The sequence below is a fragment of the Macaca thibetana genome, chromosome 7 (genome assembly GCF_024542745.1).
Source record: "Macaca thibetana thibetana isolate TM-01 chromosome 7, ASM2454274v1, whole genome shotgun sequence".
NCBI classification, from domain to species: Eukaryota; Metazoa; Chordata; class Mammalia; order Primates; family Cercopithecidae; genus Macaca; species Macaca thibetana.
Window position 1 is genome coordinate 55,280,362 of NC_065584.1, and position 22,834 is coordinate 55,303,195.

At 37.7% G+C, this 22,834-nt stretch overlaps 1 protein-coding gene across 1 annotated transcript in view; it reads left to right on the forward strand.

Annotated features, from left to right (window-relative positions):
• TXNDC16 (thioredoxin domain containing 16) overlaps positions 1–22,834 on the forward strand; it is a 126,824-nt gene that overhangs the window by 98,851 nt on the left and 5,139 nt on the right. The window contains 1 exon segment of the mRNA XM_050798081.1: positions 12,816–13,090. Within this exon segment, the coding sequence (XP_050654038.1) occupies positions 12,816–13,090 (275 nt within the window).

A 22,834-nucleotide genomic window follows, 5' to 3' on the forward strand; every position in this document is an offset into this window, starting at 1 on the left:
AGACTTCAGTCAGTGATCGGCTCCCCTACGAAGGCCTATTTCTTGGATTTTAATTCATTGAGTCCATGTTGTTTGTATAGATCACCTGTGTATTCAAACATGATTTTCGTAATTTATGCCATTTAAAAAATTGTTACAGTGGGAGCTTTGGCCTACCAAAGCATAAGTCTTTCATCTATTTTTATAAAATTTAAAATTGTAAATTTCAGAGGACATTTCTTGTGTAGCTTTTTCCATGTGCATACCAGCTTGTTTTCTTTTTATAACTGTAAGCAAATATGTGGTTTTATAGAAAATGAGAATATTTTACAAATAGTACATTATTGTTATATAAAATTCTGGTTCTAAGTACAGGCATACCTCAGAGATATTGTGGGTTCAGTTTGAGACCACCACAATAAAGCAAATATTGAAATAAAGCAAATATTGAAATAAAGCAAATCATACAAGTTTTTTGGTTTCTAAGTATATTATAAAAGTTATGTTTACACTATAGTCTATTAAATGTGTAATAGCATTATGTCCAAAAAAATGTTTTTACCTTAATTTTAAAATATTGCTAGAAAATGCCAACAGTTATCTGAGCTTTCAGGGAATTGTAACCTTTTGGCTGTTGGAGGGTCTTGTCTGTGTGTTGATGGCTGCTAACTGACAGGTGGTAGTTGCTGAAGTGCTGAAGTTTGGGCTGTGGCAATTTCTTACAATAAGACAACAATGAAGTTTGCAGCATTGACTGAGCTTTCTTTTCACAAAAGATCTCTCTGTAGTATATGATGCTGTTTGATAGCATTTTATTCACAGTAGAACCTCTTTCAAAATTGGAGTCAATCCTTTGAAACCCTGCTGCTGCTTTATCAACTAAGTTTATGGAATATTCTAAATCCATTGCTGTCATTTCAACAATGTTCATAGCATTTTCAGTTGTTTCCAACTCAAGAAACCACTTCCCTTGCATATTCATGAGAAGCATCCATTCAAGATTCATCATAATATTGCAGCAATTTAGTTTCACCTTCAGGCACCACTTCTAATTCTAGTTCTCTTGCTGTTTATACCCCATCTGCAGCTACTTTCTCCACTGAAATCTCGAGCCCCACAAAGTGTACAAGGCTTCCTTTTCCTCTGCATTCTTGTCAGCATTTGTTATTTCCTTTGTTTGAGATAAAAGTCATTTTAACTGGGGTGAGGTGATATCTCATTGTAGGTTTGATTTGCTTTTCTCTGATGATCAGAGAAATACTTGTTTTCATAGACCTATTTTCCATTTGAATGTCTTCTTTTCAGAAGTGTCTATTCAGATCTTTTGCCAATTTTTAAATCAGATTATTAGTGTCCCCCCCCCAGAGTAGTTTGAGCTCCTTATATTCTCTGGCTATTAATCCCTTGTCAGACAGGTAGTTTGCTAATACTTTCTTCCATTCTGTGGGTTATCTCTTCACATTGCTGATTGTTTATTGTTTCCTTTGCTGTGAACAAAGCTTTTTTTTAACTTGATGTGATCCCATTTGTCCATTTTTGCTTTGGTTGCTTGTGCTTGTAGGGTATTAAGAAATCTTTGCTGGCTAACACGGTGAAATCCCATCTCTATTAAAAATACAAAAAAATTAGCCAGGTGTGGTGGCAGGCACCTGTAGTCCCAGCTACTCGGGAGGCTGAGGCAGGAGAAAGGCGTGAACCTGGGAGGCGGAGCTTGCAGTGAGCGGAGATCATGCCACTGCACTCCAGCCTGGGTGACAGAGGGAGACTCCATCTCAAAAAAAAAAAAAAAATCTTTGCCCAGTCCAGTATCCTGGAGAGTTTCTGTAATGTTTTTGTCTAATAATTTATTTTAGTAATTTAAGTTCTTACATTTAAGTCTTTAATATCTTTTGAGTTAAGAGTGAGATAAGGGTCCAGTTTGTTTGTTTTGTATCTTGCAACTTTACTAAATTTGTTGATTAGTTCTAACAGGTCTTTTTGTGGAGTCTTTAGGTGTTTTCTATACATAAGATCATGCTATCTGCAAACAGAAACAATTTAACTTCCTTTCTGATTTGGACAGAGCCAGAATTTTGAACCACAAGAAAATAGATCTTGGCCCAGAATCTATGATCCTGGCTTGTAACATACCATAATATCTACTTTTCTGAAAACATAGAAAAATTTATATTTGTAGTCTGGATGTGTATATATTAATTTATATTCGAATCTTAACCATTTATACATAGTTGTGGCAACAATAGGCCGGTAGCTATAGTTTAAATAAGTAAACATGTAGTAACCTAGATTATTATAGTATATTGAACAAATAGTATGAAATTTGATGTAACGAAAAGTCTCCTAGATACTATATAAGGATTTTATTAGACACTAGATGATGTATCCTAAAATGATATTTTGACACTGTTCCATGACAGAGTCCTGAAATAAGGTTTGTATGTGTGTGTATATATGTAAATATGTATGTATGTGTCTTTGTATGTATATACATATACATTCTGGTATACAAATTCTCAGTATTATGTCAACCATCAGGTATAGTATGAATCTACCATTATAGTTTATATATTTGTATGTATTTCATCAGATATTTATTTTAGGGTCAATCATTACACCAAACCCATCCTTCCTAAGTGATCTGCTTCATTTCTGTCAAGTTAAACAGTTTTAACAAACATATTATGCTTAAATAAAATATGGATTATATTAAAATCATATTATTGAAATATAATTCATATACCATAAAATTCATCCTTTTAGAGTGTACGATTCAGTACTTTTTCATGCATTCCCAAGACCATGCAACTACTACCATTGTTGAATTCCAGAACATTTTCATCACCCCAAAAAGAAACCCCATACCCATTAGCAGTCACTCTCAATTTTCTCCTCTGTGCACCCTTTGGCACCCACTCATCTATTTTATGGGTCTATGGATTTGCCTAATCTAGACATTTCATATAAATGGTATCATATAATATGTGGCTTCTTATGGTCTGGCTTCTTTCACTTATAAGGTTTTCAAGGATCAACCACGTTATAGCATGAACCAGTAGTTCATTCCTTTTTATGGATGAATATTCCACTACATGGATATGTTTCATTTTGTTTATTCCTTAGTTAATGGACAATTGGGTTGCCTTTACTTATGGCGATTATGAATAATGCTGCTGTGAGCATACATGTATATGGTTTTGTGCCTGTCTTTATGCTAGTACTGCACTGTCTTGATTATTGTAGCTTTGTAGTAGGTTTTAAAATTGGGAAATTTGATTACTCCAACTTTGTTTTTCATTTTCTTTTATTTGTGTTTTGTTATTTTTTTTTTGAGGCAGGGTCTCACTCTGTCCCCAAGGCTGGAGTGCAGGGGTGCAATCATTACTCACTACAGCCCTGAACTCCTGGGCTCAAGGGATTCTCCTACCTCGGCCTTCCAAGTAGCTAGCACTACATGCATGCACCACCAAGCCTGACTTTGTTTTTTTTGTTTTTGTCTTTGTTTCTGTTTTTGTAGAGATAGGGTCTCACTGTGTTGTCCAGGCTGGTCTGGAACTGCTGGCCTCAAGCAACCCTCCCTCCTCAGCCCCGCAAAGTGTTGGGATTACAGGCATGAGCCACTGCACCTGGCCCTGTTCTTCATTTTCAAGACGATTTTGGCTATTCTGGGTTCCTTTAGATGGTATTTTTGTCTTAATTTTCTGAGGTAATTTATTGGTTTTAATATTTTCCTAGGAAATGGGACAGAATTAATTAAATTCAATTCAATATTTTGTTTAAGTGGATCTGGAAGGAGACCTTTCTGTAGTTATCACTTATCTTTGACTGCTTCATTCTCACCACATGGTAGAGGGATCTTTTCAGCTGTAGCTGTTAAACTCCTCAGAAAGTCTGTGTTCACTTCACTGTCTGCATTGCTATTTTATAGAATCAAATGAGTATCGTAATTTTGCAGGTGCAGTGACAGAGTTACCATGGACTCTAAGTCATGATTATGTGTAGCTAGTGCTAGAATGCTTCTCAAACAGAATTACTTAAAAAAAACAAAACAAAAAAAAAACGGACATGTTCAAAACATAGAAACCTGAGCTCCTGACCTAGCTTCCTTGATTACTATGTGGCTCTAGGCAAGTCATTCTTGGTTTCCTCCTGTACAACTATAGAATGAGTTTAATAGTTTCCACTCTGAATACATCACATAGTTATTTAAAGGATGTATGCGGAGGCACTTTGTAAAGTGTAAACTCTAATGTATTATCATCACCTATGTAAAGATCTTTTCCTGCAAGGAACATACCTGAGGGCTTTGATTCCTCAGCTCAAACCATTACCCAGAGGAAAGAATCAGTGTAATAATTCTGAGTTTTCTGAGAGACTGGCACGTCTTTGATTGCAATTTTGTTAATGTCTTTGCCAGCTCATTCTTTGTGGGTTTCCGTCATTTCTGTGCATCACTGCTCCTATTCTTAAATTAATCCTGTAGCCTCTGCAGCAGGAAGAAGAAAACTAAACAGTCTCTGTGTATTGGATTCTGCCTTCTGTGTTAGCAGGGTCTGCTGTCGGCATCTCTTGTAGATAGATCTTTGCCATCAGTGGTGTTCTGAGATGGGGTTGGGGTGGGGTGGGTTGTAGGGACATTCTGGAAATAGTCTAAATCAGTAACATGGTGTCACTGGTTTCCACCTCACCTTACTTGTTCCATATCTTAATTTCTGTGAAACTGTGGCCGCTGGCAATTCTTTTTTTTTTTTTATTTTTATTTTTTAATTTTTATTTTTTTTCTTTTTTATTCAAGTTCTAGGGTACATGTGCACAATGTACAGGTTTGTTACATATGTATACTTGTGCCATGTTGGTGTGCTGCACCCATCAACTCGTCAGCACCCATCAACTCGCCATTTACATCAGGTATAACTCCCAATGCCATCCCTCCCGCCTCCCCCCTTCCCATAATAGGCCCCAGTGTGTGATGTTCCCCTTCCAGAGTCCAAGTAATCTGATTGTTCAATTCCCACCTATGAGTGAGAACATGCGGTGTTTGGTTTTCTGTTCTTGTGATAGTTTGCTGAGAATGATGGTTTCCAGCTGCATCCATGTCCCTACAAAGGACATGAACTCATCCTTTTTTATGGCTTCATAGTATTCCATGGTGTATATGTGCCACATTTTCTTAATCCAGTCTGTCACTGATGGACATTTGGGTTGATTCCAAGTCTTTGCTATTGTGAATAGTGCTGCAATAAACATACGTGTGCATGTGTCTTTATAGCAGCATGATTTATAATCCTTTGGGTATATCCCCAGTAATGGGATGGCTGGGTCATATGGTACTTCTAGTTCTAGATCCTTGAGGAATCGCCATGCTGTTTTCCACAATGGTTGAACCAGTTTACAATCCCACCAACAGTGTAAAAGTGTTCCTGTTTCTCCACATCCTCTCCAGCACCTGTTCTTTCCTGACTTTTAAATGATTGCCATTCTAACAGGTGTGAGATGGTATCTCATTGTGGTTTTGATTTGCATTTCTCTGATGGCCAGTGATGATGAGCATTTTTTCATGTGTCTGTTGGCTGTATGCATGTCTTCTTTTGAGAAATGTCTGTTCATATCCTTTGCCCACTTTTTGATGGGGTTGTTTGTTTTTTTCTCGTAAATTTGAGTTCTTTGTAGGTTCTGGATATTAGCCCTTTGTCAGATGAGTAGATTGCAAAAATTTTCTCCCATTCTGTAGGTTGCCTGTTCACTCTGATGGTAGTTTCTTTTGCTGTGCAGAAGCTCTTTAGTTTAACTAGATCCCATTTGTCAATTTTGGCTTTTGTTGCCGTTGCTTTTGGGGTTTTAGATATGAAGTCCTTGCCCATACCTATGTCCTGAATAGTATTCCCTAGGTTTTCTTCTAGGGTTTTTATGGTTTTAGGTCTAACATTTAAGTCTCTAATCCATCTTGAATTAATTTTCGTATAAGGAGTAAGGAAAGGATCCAGTTTCAGCTTTCTACTTATGGCTAGCCAATTTTCCCAGCACCATTTATTAAATAGGGAATCCTTTCCCCATTTCTTGTTTTTGTCAGGTTTGTCAAAGATCAGATGGCTGTAGATGTGTGGTATTATTTCTGAGGGCTCTGTTCTGTTCCATTGGTCTGTATCTCTGTTTTGGTACCAGTACCATGCTGTTTTGGTTACTGTAGCCTTGTAGTATAGTTTGAAGTCGGGTAGCGTGATGCCTCCAGCTTTGTTCTTTTGACTTAGGATTGTCTTGGCAATGCGAGCTCTTTTTTGGTTCCATATGAACTTTAAAGCAGTATCTTCCAATTCTATGAAGAAACTAATTGGTAGCTAGATGGGAACGGCATTGAATCTATAAATTACCTTGGGCAGTATGGCCATTTTCACGATATTGATTCTTCCTATCCATGAGCATGGTATGTTCTTCCATTTGTTTGTGTCCTCTTTTATTTCACTGAGCAGTGGTTTGTAGTTCTCCTTGAAGAGGTCCTTCACATCCCTTGTAAGTTGGATTCCTAGGTATTTTATTCTCTTTGAAGCAGTTGTGAATAGAAGTTCATTCATGATTTGGCTCTCTGTTTGTCTGTTACTGGTGTATAAGAATGCTTGTGATTTTTGCGCATTAATTTTGTATCCTGAGACTTTGCTGAAGCTGCTTATAGGCTTAAGGAGATTTTGGGCTGAGATGATGGGGTTTTCTAAATATACAATCATGTCATCTGCAAACAGGGACAATTTGACTTCTTCTTTTCCTAACTGAATACCCTTTATTTCTTTCTCTTGCCTGATTGCCCTAGCCAGAACTTCCAACACTGTGTTGAATAGGAGTGGTGAGAGAGGGCATCCCTGTCTTGTGCCAGTTTTCAAAGGGAATGCTTCCAGTTTTTGCCCATTCAGTATGATATTGGCTGTGGGTTTGTCATAAATAGCTCTTATTATTTTGAGATACGTTCCATCAATACCGAATTTATTGAGAGTTTTTAGCATGAAGGGCTGTTGAATTTTGTCAAAGGCCTTTTCTGCATCTATTGAGATAATCATGTGGTTTTTGTCTTTGGTTCGGTTTATATGCTGGATTATGTTTATAGATTTCTGAATGTTGAACCAGCCTTGCATCCCAGGGATGAAGCCCACTTGATCATGGTGGATAAGCTTTTTGATGTGCTGCTGGATTCAGTTTGCCAGTATTTTATTGAGGATTTTTGCATCCATGTTCATCAGGGATATTGGTCTAAAATTCTCTTTTTTTGTTGTGTCTCTGCCAGGTTTTGGTATCAGGATGATGTTGGCCTCATAAAATGAGTTAGGGAGAATTCCCTCTTTTTCTATTGATTGGAATAGTTTCAGAAGGAATGGTACCAGCTCCTCCTTGTACCTTCAGTGGAATTCGGCTGTGAATCCGTCTGGTCCTGGACTTTTTTTTGATTGGTAGGCTATTAATTATTGCCTCAGTTTCAGAGCCTGCTATTCAGAGTCTATTTAGGGATTCAACTTCTTCCTGGTTTAGTCTTGGGAGGGTGTAAGTGTCCAGGAAATTATCCATTTCTTCTAGGTTTTCTAGTTTAATTGCATAGAGGTGTTTACAGTATTCTCTGATCGTAGTTTGTATTTCTGTGGGGTCGGTGGTGATATCCCTTTTATCATTTTTTATTGCGTCTATTTGATTCTTCTCTCTTTTCTTCTTTATTAATCTTGCTAGCAGTCTATCAATTTTGTTGATCTTTTCAAAAAACCAGCTCCTGGATTCATTGATTTTTTGGAGAGTTTTTTGTGTCTCTATCTCCTTCAGTTCTGCTCTGATCTTAGTTATTTCTTGCCTTCTGCTAGCTTTTGAATGTGTTTGCTCTTGCTTCTGTAGTTCTTTTAATTGTGATGTTAGGGTGTCAATTTTAGATCTTTCCTGCTTTCTCTTGTGGGCATTTAGTGCTGTAAATTTCCCTCTACACACTGCTTTAAATGTGTCCCAGAGATTCTGGTATGTTGTATCTTTGTTCTCATTGGTTTCAAAGAACATCTTTATTTTTGCCTTCATTTCGTTATGTACCCAGTAGTCATTCAGCAGCAGGTTGTTCAGTTTCCATGTAGGTGAGTGGTTTTGATTTATTTTCTTAGTCCTGAGTTCTAGTTTGATTGCACGGTGGTCTGAGAGACAGTTTGTTATAATTTCTGTTCTTTTGCATTTGCTGAGGAGTGCTTTACTTCCAACTATGTGGTCAATTTTGGAATAAGTGTGATGTGGTGCTGAGAAGAATGTATATTCTGTTGATTTGGGGTGGAGAGTTCTGTAGATGACTATTAGGTCCGCTTGATGCAGAGTTGAGTTCAATTCCTGGATATCCTTGTTAACTTTCTGTCTTGTTGATCTGTCTAATGTTGACAATGGGGTGTTGAAGTCTCCCATTATTATTGTATGGGAGTCTAAGTGTCTTTGTAAGTCTCTAAGGACATGCTTTATGAATCTGGGTGCTCCTGTATTGGGCGCATATGTATTTAGGATAGTCAGTTCTTCCTGTTGAATTGATCCCTTTACCATTATGTAATGGCCTTGTTTGTCTCTTTTGATCTTTGATGGTTTAAAGTCTGTTTTATCAGTGACTAGGATTTCAACCCCTGCTTTTTTTTTTTTGTTTTCCATTTGCTTGGTAGATCTTCCTCCATCCCTTTATTTTGAGCCTATGGGTGTCTCTGCGTGTGAGATGGGTCTTCTGAATACAGCAAACTGATGGGTCTTGACTCTTTATCCAATTTGCCAGTCTGTGTCTTTTAATTGGACCATTTAGTCCATTTACATTTAAGGTTAATATTGTTATGTGTGAACTTGATCCTGTCATTGTGATATTAGCTGGTTATTTTGCTCGTTAGTTTATGCAGTTTCTTCCTAGCATCAATGGTCTTTACATTTTGGCATGTTTTATCAATGGCTGGTACCAGTTGTTCCTTTCCATGTTTAGTGCTTCCTTCAGGATCTCTTGTAGGGCAGGCCTGGTGGTGACAAAATCTCTAAGCATTTGCTTGTCTGTAAAGGATTTTATTTCTCCTTCACTGATGAAACTTAGTTTGTCTGGATATGAAATTCTGGGTTGAAAATTCTTTTCTTTAATAATATTGAATATTGGCCCCCACTCTCTTCTGGCTTGTAGAGTTTCTGCCGAGAGATCTGCTGTTAGTCTGATGGGCTTCCCTTTGTGGGTAACCTGACCTTTGTCTCTGGCTGCCCTTAACATTTTTTCCTTCATTTCAACTTTGGCGAATCTGACAATTGTGTGTCTTGCAATTGCTCTTCTTGAGGAGTATCTTTGTGGCATTCTTTATATTTCCTGAATTTGAATGTTGGCCTGCGTTACTAGGTTGGGGAAGTTCTCCTGGATGATATCCTGAAGAGTGTTTTCCAACTTGGTTCCATTTTCCCCCTCACTTTCAGGCACATCAATCAGATGTAGATTTGGTCTTTTCACATAATCCCATACTTATTGGAGGCTTTGTTCATTTCTTTTTCCTTTTTTTCCTCTAGATTTCTCTTCTTGCTTCATTTTATTCATTTGATCTTCAATCATTGATACTCTTTCTTCCAGTTGATCGAGTCGGTTACTGAAGCTTGTGCATTTGTCACGTATTTCTTGTGTCATGGTTTTTATCTCTGTCAGTTCGTTTATGCCCTTCTCTGCATTGATTATTCTAGTTATCCATTCTTCCATTCTTTTTTTCAAGATTTTTAGTTTCTTTGCGCTGGGTATGTAGTTCCTCCTTTAGCTCTGAGAAGTTTGATCAACTAAAGCCTTCTCTCAACTCGTCAAAGTCATTCTCCGTCCAGCTTCGATCCGTTGCTGGTGATGAGCTGTGTTCCTTTGGAGGGGGAGATGCGCTCTGATTTTTTTAATTTCCAGCTTTTCTGGCCTGCTTTTTCCCCATCTTTGTGGTTTTATCTGCCTTTGGTCTTTGATGCTGGTGACGTACTAATGGGGTTTTGGTGTGGGTGTCCTTTCTGTTTGTTAGTTTTCCTTCTAACAGTCAGGACCCTCATCTGTAGGTCTGTCAGAGATTGCTTGAGGTCCACTCCAGACCCTGTTTGCCTGGGTATCAGCAGCAGAGGCTGCAGAAGATAGAATATTGCTGAACAGCGAGTGCTGCTCTCTGATTCTTGCTCTGGAAATTTCGTCTCAGGGGTGTACCCCGCCGTGTGAGGTGTGAGGTGTCGGTCTGCACCTAGTGGGGGATGTCTCCCAGTTAGGCTACTCAGGGGTCAGGAACCCACTTGAGCAGGCAGTCTGTCTGTTCTCAGATCTCAACCTTCGTGCTGGGAGATCCATTGCTCTCTTCAAAGCTGTCAGACAGCTGTCAGACTCCACCCAGAGGTGGAGTCTACAGAGACAGGCAGGCCTCCTTGAGCTGAGGTGGACTCCATCCAGTTCGAGCTTCCCAGAGGCTTTGTTTACCTACTTAAGCTTCAGCAATGGCGGGCGCCCCTCCCCCAGCCTCGCTGCCGCCTTGCAGTTAGATCTCAGACTGCTCTGCCAGCAATGACGGAGGCTCTGTGGGCGTGGGACCCTCCAGGCCAGGTGTGGGATATAATCACCTGGTATGCCATTTGCTAAGACCCTTGGTAAAGCGCCGTAGTAGGGTGGGAGTTACCCAATTTTCCATGTGTTGTGTGTCTCAGTTTCCCTTGGCCAGGAAAAGGGATTCCCTTCCCCCTTGCGCTTCCCAGGTGAGGCGATGCCTCGCTCTGCTTCAGCTCTCGCTGGTCGGGCTGCAGCAGCTGACCAGCACCAATTGTCCTGCTCTCCCCAGTGAGATGAACCCGGTACCTCAGTTGAAAATGCAGAAATCACCCGTCTTCTGTGTTGCTCACACTGGGAGCTGGAGGCTTGAGCTGTTCCTATTCAGCCATCTTGCTCTTTCTGGCAATTCTTATTTGAGATTTACACTTAACTTTGGCCCAGTTCCCTGATCTTTGTATGCTTTGGTCTTCTCATCTATAAAATTGTAAAGATTAAATGAATAATGCATGTGTATAGTAAAGGCTCAATAAATGTTAATTAGTATTATTTATCATCAATACTGATTTCATGAATAATGTATTTGTTACCCTATGTTGTTACTGTTTTATTTGCAGTTGAAAACCTTAAGATCTTTGTAGAGTACCTTCAGCAAGTAATTAGCAGAATTGGGATGTTTCAGGCATTTTATCATAGTCTCAGACCATTAGGCTGCAGTGTTGACCTTAAAAATAAATATTCTTAAATATAATATTTGCTGCATGCTACACTTTAAACTGGACTCTTTGTTGTTGTTGAGACAGTGTCACACTCTCTCATCCAGGTTTGAGTGCAATGGTGTAAACACGGCTCATTGCAGCCTCAACCATCTGGGCTCAAGTGAATCTTCCACCTCAACCTCTCGAGTAGCCGGAACTACAGGCGCGTGCCACCATGCCCAGATAATTTTTTTTATTTTTTTATTTTTTGTAGAGAAGGGTTCCCACTATGTTGCCCAGGCTAGTCTTGAAGTCCTGGGGTCAAGGTATTCTCCCATCTTCGCTTCCCAAAGTGGTGGGATTACACATGTGAGCCACCATGCCCAGCCTAAACTGGGCTCTTACAGATACTTTAATATACATTTATCTGCATATTGCAAACTACTTCTTCTCACCTGTTCATTATATTCATTATATTCAAGAAAATATATCATCTGTTTGTCACTTTTGAACCTGCTAACCTGGCAACACCAAGATTTCATATAGTTGAGTATGAGTGAAGAAATTATATATCAATAAGCAAAGTACAGCTGTACTGCATGTATAATATACAGATTTTTGAGCTTTAGGAAATTGCAATTTATATGATTTTTCTAAGTTCTTAAAGATACTCAATTTATGAGAGATGCTCAAGTTTATATCTTATGAGCATTTATTTTTTAGCGTGTAACAGTGCATAGATTTTTCATTGGAATTTATATTTAAAAGGTTTACTTTGTACATTTCCTTATATAGTTTATTTTTTAAAATAGTATCCTAAATGGGACAACTAAATTTTGAAACTGTTTTGTAAACTGTCTAGTAAATGGAAGACAGTTAGCTAATTTATCTCATGTTATCAGCTTTAATCAGTTTTCCTCTTTTACTAACCAATATTTTAAAATAATGTTAAGATTCATTGTAATGAAGCTTATCTAAGAAAAATTATTTAATCACTATGTATAGAGTACAGTTGATTCCACAGCAATTTTTAATTTCTTGTCTATAATTATTTTTATAAAATGAACTTGTTTTCATAAAGTGTGTGGAAAAGATGTTAATCAAAAGCTTCAACAACAGAAAATGCTTTAAAATGTAAGGAAACACTTGTATAAATAACTATATAATAAATAATTACATATGTTCCAGATTTTTTTTCTTGAATGATTTATAAGAAATAGTTACATTTCTTTGGCAGTAAAGAGGGAAGCAAGTGACTCTTTCATTTAACATTTTACATATAACGTTTTACATATGTGTTTGTGATCTTGTTACACATATTGCTATTTTTCAAAACTTCAACAGAGGTTAATTGGCATTGAGATTCTGGACCTTTTTCCCCGTATTCATGCTTATCTTTTTGAAAGAAAATAATAGTCTGTAAATGTAATCTAAAAATGAAAATGGCTAGTAATGACAAATGTATCAAGTTTCTTGTTGACGATGACAATTAAAAAATTCCTAACTTTGCTTAGATAAGTAAAACTAATAAAGCTTTCACTTCTACATATGTGTTTTTCAAAATAAAACATTTTCTAGTATGTTGATGTGACAATTTTATAGCTGTTAATCTTTAACCTTTGATTGTTTCTTCCTTCCAGCAATTTTACCTGCTCAGGAATGGAAACCTCCTCTTCCAGCTTACGATTTTCTAAGTATGATGGATGCTGCAACATCTCAACATAGCACTAGGAAAATTCCCAAGTGTATGAAAGAAACAGATGTACAGGAGAATGATAAGGAACAACATGAAGATAAATCGGCAGTCAGAAAAGAACCGATTGAAACTCTGAGAATAAAGCATTGGAATAGAAGTAATTGGTTTAAAGAAGCAGAAAAATCATTTAGGCATGATAAAGAGTTATGATGCTCAAAGGTGAACTAATTTTATAGGGCTGTGGTTTCCAAAATTTTTTTGGCATACTAGACTTAATTTATTTCCTTAAAGAATAATACTAAATCATTTCAAGTTTGTAGACTAGTGCCGTCCAATAGAATTATAATACAAGTCACATGTTTTATTTAAAATTTTTTAGTAACTAAGCAAAGTAAAAGTGAACAGGGCAAAATAATTTTGATATTATTTTTCACCCAGTAGTATGCCCAAAATAGCTAAATTAATATAAAAATTATTAATGAGGTATTTTACTTCCTTTTTTATACCAAGTCTTCAAAATACAGTACATATTTTATACTTACTGCATTTCTTACTTCCGAGTAGCCATATTTCAGGTGTTCATTAGCCATATGTGGCCTGTTAGACAAAAACTAGCATCACTAACTTAGTTCTAGCCGTGATTTATACTTGGATTAAAATTAAAATGTAACTCTGATCACAGTTAACTCCGCAGTGCATTCATGCAGCTGGCAGTTATATTTGTTTTGTTGTAGTCATGATATTGAAATCAGTGTTTGTCAACCTGGGGGCAGTTTGGCTCCTCAGAGGATATTTAGCAATGTTGGGAGACATTTGTGATGTCATGACTAGGGCAGTTATTGGCATTTAGTGAGTAGAGGCCAGGGATGCTGCTAAATAACCTACATTGGACAGCCCCCCGCCCCACAACAAAGAATTACCCTTCCCAAAATATTAGTAGTGCCAAGGCTGAGTAACCTTGGGTGAGGTAACCTGTGGCAGACTAGGTTTCCAGAATTTCCTGGTTCTGCTCAAGTATCATGTTTGAAAAAATTTTGGCTATTAAAGATATGTATTAGATGGTCTTATCCTGATTATTACCTGGATACAACTTGATCTTTTCTAATATTTTCAGAAAGTGATGGGATAACCCTAGAAGAGGACTCAGAATGATATTTATATTTTAAGGGAGGCTTAAAACCTGCTCTTATTTCTACAACTTATATGGCTAAATTTCAGATTGAACAGGAATTCAGCATTCTGCCATCTCCTCATGGAAAGAGAGGCTCCTTCATCTGAAGCGTGTCTGAAATATACCCTTGCAAGCTTCAGACAAACCATTTTGTCTCCCTGAGCCACAGGGCCTCATCTGTGAGGGAGGGAAAGATTAGCCAAAGAGTAAATTTTCATTCCAAATCACTTAGCTGTTAGACTGATCTGTTTGTAGCAGTTGTTTGTCTCATTTTTGCTCTGTGCATTTTTTGAGACATTTGTTGAGAATATTCTATTTGGTGCTCTACTGTATTTTTCATTTTAGTATCTACTTGGTATCTTGTTCTTTAAATTATCTTCATGTATGGTTTGCCTGATACAACTGAGTTTTATAACTGAAATTTAAGGAATCAAACAGCTAAAATTCAGTAAGTGCATGTATTTCCTTATAACATAGACCCTTTGCTACTCTCAGCACCCTCTCCTCAATTTTTTTCCAGTAGCATGTGATGCCTTATTAATTCAGCTCATTTTCATTTGCTTGTATTTCTAGTATGGGATCTATGAGAGTGAACTCTAAATATGGTTTGTAGTAATAAAACATCATTAGCCTAATTATTAGAAAATGCTAATTAAGTACCAGCACATAGAAGCATGAAATTGCTTAGTCATTGTACCTTTGTCAGCAATTTTGACAGTCATTAATGTTTGTAATAATTTTAAATAAAGTATCTGGGTTTCAGACTACCTTCACAAGCCTTCTTGAGTCTCTACTGTGCCCTCTCTTGGACTACTCTCCCTCTATCAGTTGGGTTTCTTTGGTTACAAGCAACAGAAATTCAACTTTGGCTCACTTAAGCAAAATGAGAATATTGGATAATTCAGAGAAGAAAAATTAAACTAGGCTTTCAAAGGATAGGAACTAAGTCTGTTCTATGTAATAGGAACTAACAAGTCAGTGAAGAATCAGTTTCAACAGAGATACTATCTTTTATGACTCAGGGAGTCCTGGGAAAGTTGGGTTGGGGACCACTAGTCACTTTAATTGATGGTCCTAACAGTACTTTCAAATGCAGAAGGGGTAAATCTCACAAAAGAAATCCAAATTCTGTTTACCAGAAAAAGAGAATGAATGCAGAGGAGGAAAAACAATGAAGAAATAGAAAACCCATGAATCCTCAAGACACTGCTTGCTGTTCTACCATCCTCTGTATCCTTTTCAGATCTTTCTGCTACCTCTTACCCATTTTTGAGAGCTCCAAAAGCCCTCTCTTTACTCTGAGTGGTTACAGCTTTTCTGTATGTTCTCCTGGTCCTCTAGTAGGGTTGGTTGCCAGTGCATATATACATTTTGTATAACATTTCATCTCTCATGAGTCATATTATTTCACCCTCTCCTGCCTCACCTGTGCTAGAAGGTAAATATCCTGGTCCATTGTTTCCAGCCCTTGTGATGAAATATTTCATGAGCTGTTTTTCAAAATTCCTAGAGGTCCTCACTTATGCCTATGCTTCTTTAAAAACTAAATATGTGTAAGGTGAACAACAAGAGTTTGCAAATCAGTGTCTATTTCAGTAATAAAAAGTAATCAAATAGATACACTTTGGGATTTTCACTTCCACCTAAGATGTAGAAAGCTGCAAGAGAATGTTACTCCTATCCTAACAACAAAAAGTGATAAATTTTCTTATATCCATCAGAGAAAGTAGCCAAAGGAACTGGTTTTCAAAGAGTGACAAGCCCCCTTCAGAGAGAAACAGGATATATGAACTGTTTTGCCTTCATCAGAGAATAGGAGGCTGCCATTAAAGCAAGTGAGAATAAATTATAAAGAATTTAGAAGAGTCTGTGTGCTTACACTCCTTGCAAGTTAGTTTGCCTCAGATTCCTGAATTGGAAACAAATGACTTTATTACACCAGTAGCATTAGTCAGTGTCAGCATCCCCACAGTGTTATCAGAAGAGGCCCAGGTGATACCTGCACCCACAGTGGATTGCATAACAGAAGGAACCCTGAGTTTAGGGAACCAAACATGTTATAATGGATATTTAGCATGCTTGCCCTTTGCTCTGGAGGAATAGGTCTTTATTATACTGGACAGTAATCAAACTTGTTCTTCTTCTAGAGGGAGATACTGTCTGGAGAGATGGTATCTCTGTCGGTCTTTCCAGGCTGTTCTTTATATAAATATCCTTGAAAAGGTAGTCCAGAAAAAAGGCAGGCAGTACCTTTCCATGCAATCATGCAGAAATGTGAGAGACCCGTGGAGAATTGTCTACTGACAGAAATCATTAAATGTTAAGGAATTCTTTAAAGGCCAACTGTGTAATCGATATCAGTTTAAAATAGGTCCCCTGACATGACAGAGGTTCACAATCACTTTCCACAAGCCTCCACTGCATGCTGATGAGAAAGACTGGGGCAAGAGACTGGTGAGAAGAGACCCCTCAGTGACACAGGCATGCATGAAATGCTGGGCTGACAGGCGTGAAACACTGCCCGCTTCCTCAGACCTTTGTCTTGTACAAAGCAAAGCCACTGGGGGAGAGATGGCAAACCTTCCTGCCCTTATGGCCCAGGCAGAGATCCACTGCTCTTGAAGGAGATGTAAAAGCAAAAATCTTTTGCCCTTGAGAAAGGCAGAGAATCTTGTGGGCCCAGGATCCTGTGCCAGTAACCAAGCAGAAATTCACTCTCACTAGAAGTACAGAAAATCTCTCCTGTTCAAGAATTCCCCAAACCGATGAGTATATAATTCAAGTTGCAATGATGCAATGATGCAATGAAGGATATATAAAGGGAAGTGATACAGAATGATTATGATCAGAGGACCACCTACTTAAGTACAGTGGTGAGGTGAGTCCTCCCTAATGGAGTGATATTTGAGCTAAGACTTAAAGGATGAGATAGCCACCCTAGATCAGAATAAAGAGCATTAAGGATAGAGGAATAGCATCTGGAAGACTCAGGAAAGATTTTGGCTTATTTAAAGAATGGAATAGAACCAATATGGCTGGAGTCTAATGGGCAAGGGGGGCAGTAAAGAGATAAGGCTGGAGAGCTAGGAAGAGGCAGCATTACACAGGGTTTTGGAAGACATGGATGGTAAGGCATTTAAGTGCACCAAGAAGCAGGGGAGCAATATGATGGGATGCAAAACTTCAGAAGAAGATTCCAGTTGCCATAAGGAGTGGCCATGGAGATGGAGAGATGAGGATGGATTTGAGCTGTATTTTAGAGGTTTGACCTGTAGCCCTTGCTGATGGATTGGATCTAGGTTTTGAGGGAAAGGGAAAAACTACAAATGACTCAAGTTTCTGATATTAATAACTGAAAGAATGTGGTGCTATTTACTGAAATGAGGAAAAGGGAAGCTGGTGTGGTGGTAGGGTGAACAGAAAATCAAAAGTTTTATTTTGTCTACATTAAGAGTGAAAAACCTGTTTGATTTCAAGTTGACAGTTGGATACTTTGGGCTGGAGCTTAGTGGAGAGCTGTTCTTCATTGATTCAACGAATACTGTTTATTGTCTGCCAGGCACTGCTTTTGGAAATGTGAATGAAACAGCCCCTTTCTTCATGGAACTTATATTCTAGTGCAGATGAGATGGAAAATAAGTAAACATACAGTTGATACACAGATGATGATGGCTGTGAAAAAAATAAGACAAAGGAGGGTAAGGAGAGGTATAGGAGATTCTAAAAATGAAGTGTGGATAAGGAAGGCCTCACTAATAAGGTAAACTTAAATAAAACCTAAAAAGGAAATGAGAGAGCAAGCTTTCAGGTTATTTGTGATCAACCCTGTTACTTAAAACAATTTAGAATGCTAGATAATTTTTTAAAATCTTTATTCAAACGATTGAGGGGCTGACTGACAAGAGACCAAAAAATTACTGGGCCAAAATGTAAGTAAAAGCAGGAAACCAGAGAATTAAAGGACGCGCTTTTAAGTATTTTTTCCTAAAGCACTTGTCCATGTAAGCTAACTTACTCAGCTCTCATATTTATATTTTAGTAAGTTATTTTGCTCTGGAGTTTTTTGTTTTTTGGTTTTTTTTTTGAGATGGAGTTTCACTCTTTCACCCAGGCCGGAGCGCAATGGCGCAATCTTGGCTCACTGCAACCCCCACCTTCTGGTTTCAAGCAATTCTCCTGCCTCAGCCTCCTGAGTAGCTGGGATTACAGGCACCTGCCACCATGCCTGGCTAATTTTTGTATTTTTAGTGGAGATGGGGTTTCACCATGTTGGCCAGGCTGGTCTTGAATTCCTAACCTCATGATCCGCCCACCTCAGCCTCTCAAAGTGCTGGGATTACAGGCATGAGCCACTGCGCCTGGCATTTTGTTCTGTTTTACCAAAAACACAAAAAAAGAACAGAAACATTATTAAATACATTGATAGGATGGAGAATTTTAATCTTTTTCACTTTTTTTTTTAAATTCTAATTTTATTTTATTTTTGAGATGGAGTCTCGCTCTGTCACCCAGGCTGGAGTGCAGTGGTGCAATCTTGGCTCACTGCAACCTCAACCTCTCGGGTTCACACCATTCTCCTGCCTCAGCCTCCCGAGTAGCTGGGACTACAGGCGCCTGCCACCACACCCGGCTAATTTTTTTGTAATTTTAGTAAAGATGGGGTTTCACCGTGTTAGCCAGGATGGTCTCGATCTCCTGACCTCGTGATCCACCCACCTCGGCCTCCCAAAGTGCTGGGATTACAGGCATGAGCTACCGCGCCTGGCCTTTTTCAGTTATCATTTAAATCCAAGTACATTTTATAACTTCTTTATACTAGCTGTCAACATGTAGGGCAATCTGTCTTTAAGTAGGGATGAAAGACTCTAAAAACATCCTGGAGAGTTCTCCCTGGACGCCAAGCATGGGGTTGTTTAAATAAACTTCTTGTTTAAAATGAAAAACAAAAAATAAATATAAAAATAAAAACACAGTCAAGTTTCTTTAACTGCCAAGTGTCTCTGTTGGCCTGAAGATGACGAAGGAAGGATTTTGTTGTATAGAAAGTTCTAAATCCTCCCAGGAGCCCATGAACCGCTTCTGCCTCAAGTGAGCAAGAGTAGTCTCCCCACGCCCACCTCTGTAAGGTGCCTGTGGTGAGATTTCCAAGTTCACCCCGGGGCCGGAACTGGTCCAGCCTGGCCCAGGAGGTGCATGGAGTGTGGGCGTGGGTGACTGCCTGTCCCATACCCTGGCAAATGTCCCTAGCCCCAAACTTCAGCTTTGCAGTGGGAACCAAAGTTAAAAGTCCAACCAGCATGGAAGGTTGGAACTCCATAGAGCCTGTGAGGAAAAGGTAAACTTAAAAGAAAAAAATCTTCTCCATCTCCACATAGTCAAATACTACAAAAGAAGATGTTTTGATACTGAGAAGCAAAAAGCCAAACCCTCTCTGAAAACTTGGAACTATATCCAAGTTTTGATATGCTGCCTACATCATATCAAATGATGCCTAGAGATATAGAGTTAGGGAGTTGGGTATGCAAGCCTGAGCTTGAGATAAAACTCTAGGCATTCTATAGCTTATGAATGGAAAAATTTGGAATTAAACCCGAGTCTCCTTCACATCCATTTAGTGGGATAATACCATGTAAAGCCTTTCCTGTCCATAACATCCTTCTGCATTGAAATTTTAAAATATATTTAAATACATTAAATAATATGAAAATGGCCCATGACTAGATTATAGAATAATCAGACTTGGAGCCCTTGAGATTTGCAAACCAAATTGCCGTAACCTATGTGGTCCAAAAACTCTCAAGTGATTATTAGTTTAAAATGGTCCCAAACAGGTCCTTGAACTAGAAACTTGGCAAAAGCAAACACATTCTCTCTGGGGAAAGCTACCCACTTCATAGCAGGCCCCCAAGTATTGACCAAGATAACTTTTTCAAGGGCAGTGGTTTACATATAGTCAAAATTAAGTAAGCACACAAGGAAAAACCAAGCATACTGAAAACTAGCAAGAATTAAAAGCCAAACAAAGACTTCAGATATGAACATGATTCGACATATTAATTGTGCTTACTGTTTCAAGAAATAAAAGGCAAGCTTAAACATATCTTCAGGAAATAGGCAATCAAAAGACAACAGAACCAATTTGAGAAAGAAAGAAAATTTCTAGAAATAAAAAAAAATACCATAACTTGGCCAGGTGCAGTGGCTCATGCCTGTAATCCCAGCACTTTGGAAGGCCGAGTGGGGAGAATCACAAGGTCAGGAGTTAGAGAACAGCCTGGCCAATATGGTGAAACCCCATCTCTACTAAAAATACAAAAAAATTACCAGGCGTGGTGGCACATGCCTGTAATCCCAGCTACTCGGGAGGCTGAGGCAGGAGAATTGCTTGAACCTGGGAAGCTGAGGTTGCAGTGAGTCGAAATCGCACCACTGTACTCCAGCCTGGGCGACAGAGTGAGACTCCATCTCAAAAACAAAACAAAACAAAAACCCATAACTAAAAAATTTAAACTAGACACAGCTGAAAAGAGAAAGGTAGTTGGAAGATCATAAAAAATCACTCAGAATGTACCACAGAGAGATGAAGGGTGAAAACGATGATAAAGAAGCCAAAGGAAAGAACAATTAACAGAATTTTCCAGAATGAAGAAAGACATCAATTCACAAATTCAGAAGCTTATAAATTCTTAAACAGATTAAATAAAAACAAATTTATCCTACATACACAGTGAATCTACAGAATATCAAAAGCAGAGAAACCTTAAAATGTGCTACGAAAAAAAAGACATTGCATTCAAAGTAGTGTCAGACAACAACTGAGTCAGAAGCAAGTAGAATGATATATTCAGTAAACAAAGAAAAATAATTGCTAACCTAGAATTTTATATCCATGAAAAGATTTCTTAGAAAAGAAAGTAAGATCAGGACATTTCAGAGTAGCAAAAACAGAGTTGCCATCTGCAAAATAGGAGATTCAGGATATATTCTTCATGTGGAAGGAAAATGATCCCAGGTGGAAGGGAAGAGAGGCAAAAAGGAATGAGGAAAAAAATGGCAAATACATGGGTAAATCTGAATGAGAATTGAGTGCATAAAACAATGTCCTGTGGAGTTTTAAAAAGTCATCAATGAAAATAACACACAATGACAATATATAAGCAGGAAAAGGAATCAATAGAGTTAATGCATTCTACATTCCTTGGGAAAAGGATAGTTACTGATTAATTTTGTGTTTCAATAAGTATGAATTTTGTAATTTCTAGGGTAAACACTAAGAGAATTGAAAATTTTCAAACTATGAGAAGAAAAAAAAAAGTGTCGCTACAAAAAAAAATGACCAGCCAAAAGAAGGCAGGAAAAGAAAATGAATGAAACATAGAACAGGTGGGATAAACAGCACAAAATAGGACAACAATTTAATCTGAAATGTCAGTAAATACATGCAAACAGACTAAAAGCTCCAATTAAAAGATTGTCAGGATTTAAAAAATCAACTATATGAAGTTTATAAGAGATATATATCAAACTAAAGTATACAGGAAGGTTAAAAGAAAAAGAATGGAAAAAAATACATACCATGCAAGTGAGAGAAAGCTGGTCAGATAGCCTTAATGTCAGAGAAATAGATATTAAGTCAAAAGCATTATTAAAAAGACAGATTCTTTATAATGATAATGTTCAATTCATCAGTAAGTTATACCATTGTAAATTTGTGATCACCTAATAACATGGTATCAAATTACATGAAGCAAAAATTAATAGAAGTAGACAAATTCACCATCATATTACATTTTTAAATATGAAGTAATTAATAGAGCCAGCAGAAAAAAAATAAGGGAAGTTATTAAAGAGTTAAACAATGTCATTAATACACTTGACCTAACTTCACCCAGTGATTGCAGAATACACATTCTTTCCAAACACACACAAGGCATTTATAAAAAGGAACATATACTGGGCTATAAAGCAAGTATTGATAATTGTTAAAGGATTAAAATCATGTACAACATGTTCTCTGAACACAGTGCAATTAATCTAGAAATCAATAACAAAATGATGCCTAGAGATATAGAGTTAAGGAGTTGGGTTTGCAAGCCTGAGCTTGAGATAAAACTCTAGGCATTCTATAGCTTATGAATGGAAAAATTTGGAATTGAACCCGAGTCTCCTTCACATCCATTTAGTGGGATAATACCATGTAAAGCCTTTCCTGTCCATAACATCCTTCTGCATTGAAATTTTAAAATATATTTAAATACATTAAGTAATATGAAAATGGCCCATGACTAGATTATAGAATAATCAGACAATTCAATAATCTCTCCCCTTAGAGTTAATATTCTTAACACTTTATAGTTGTAGGCTGTAATTTCACATTCTCTTAAAATAAGCCTTTTTCTTTTACTAAGATTTATTAGTGGAAGCCTATCCAAGATTCAGTTTGGATAACCCAGGGTCAAGTCCTTACACAGGCCTTGAGAGCTATAAAAAAACCAGATGCAGAATCTGGAGTCTTGTGAAATATTCCAGACTGGCTTCTTGACTTATAGTGGGCAAAATTGCACATCAGTATTTTAATCAAATAAAGCACTCATTTCCTCTGACATTAAATGCAGTCTGGATTTTCTGTTTCTCAGGTGGATATTTTATATAGTTATGAAGGCTATTTTTGAAGAATTAATTTTCCTCACGTTTAAACTTGTTTTCTTGTTAGAGATACAACCTAACCAGCTACCCAGTTCTTTGTGCCATGAAACTCCTTCAGAATATCTGGTTTATTTTACTGAGAGTGC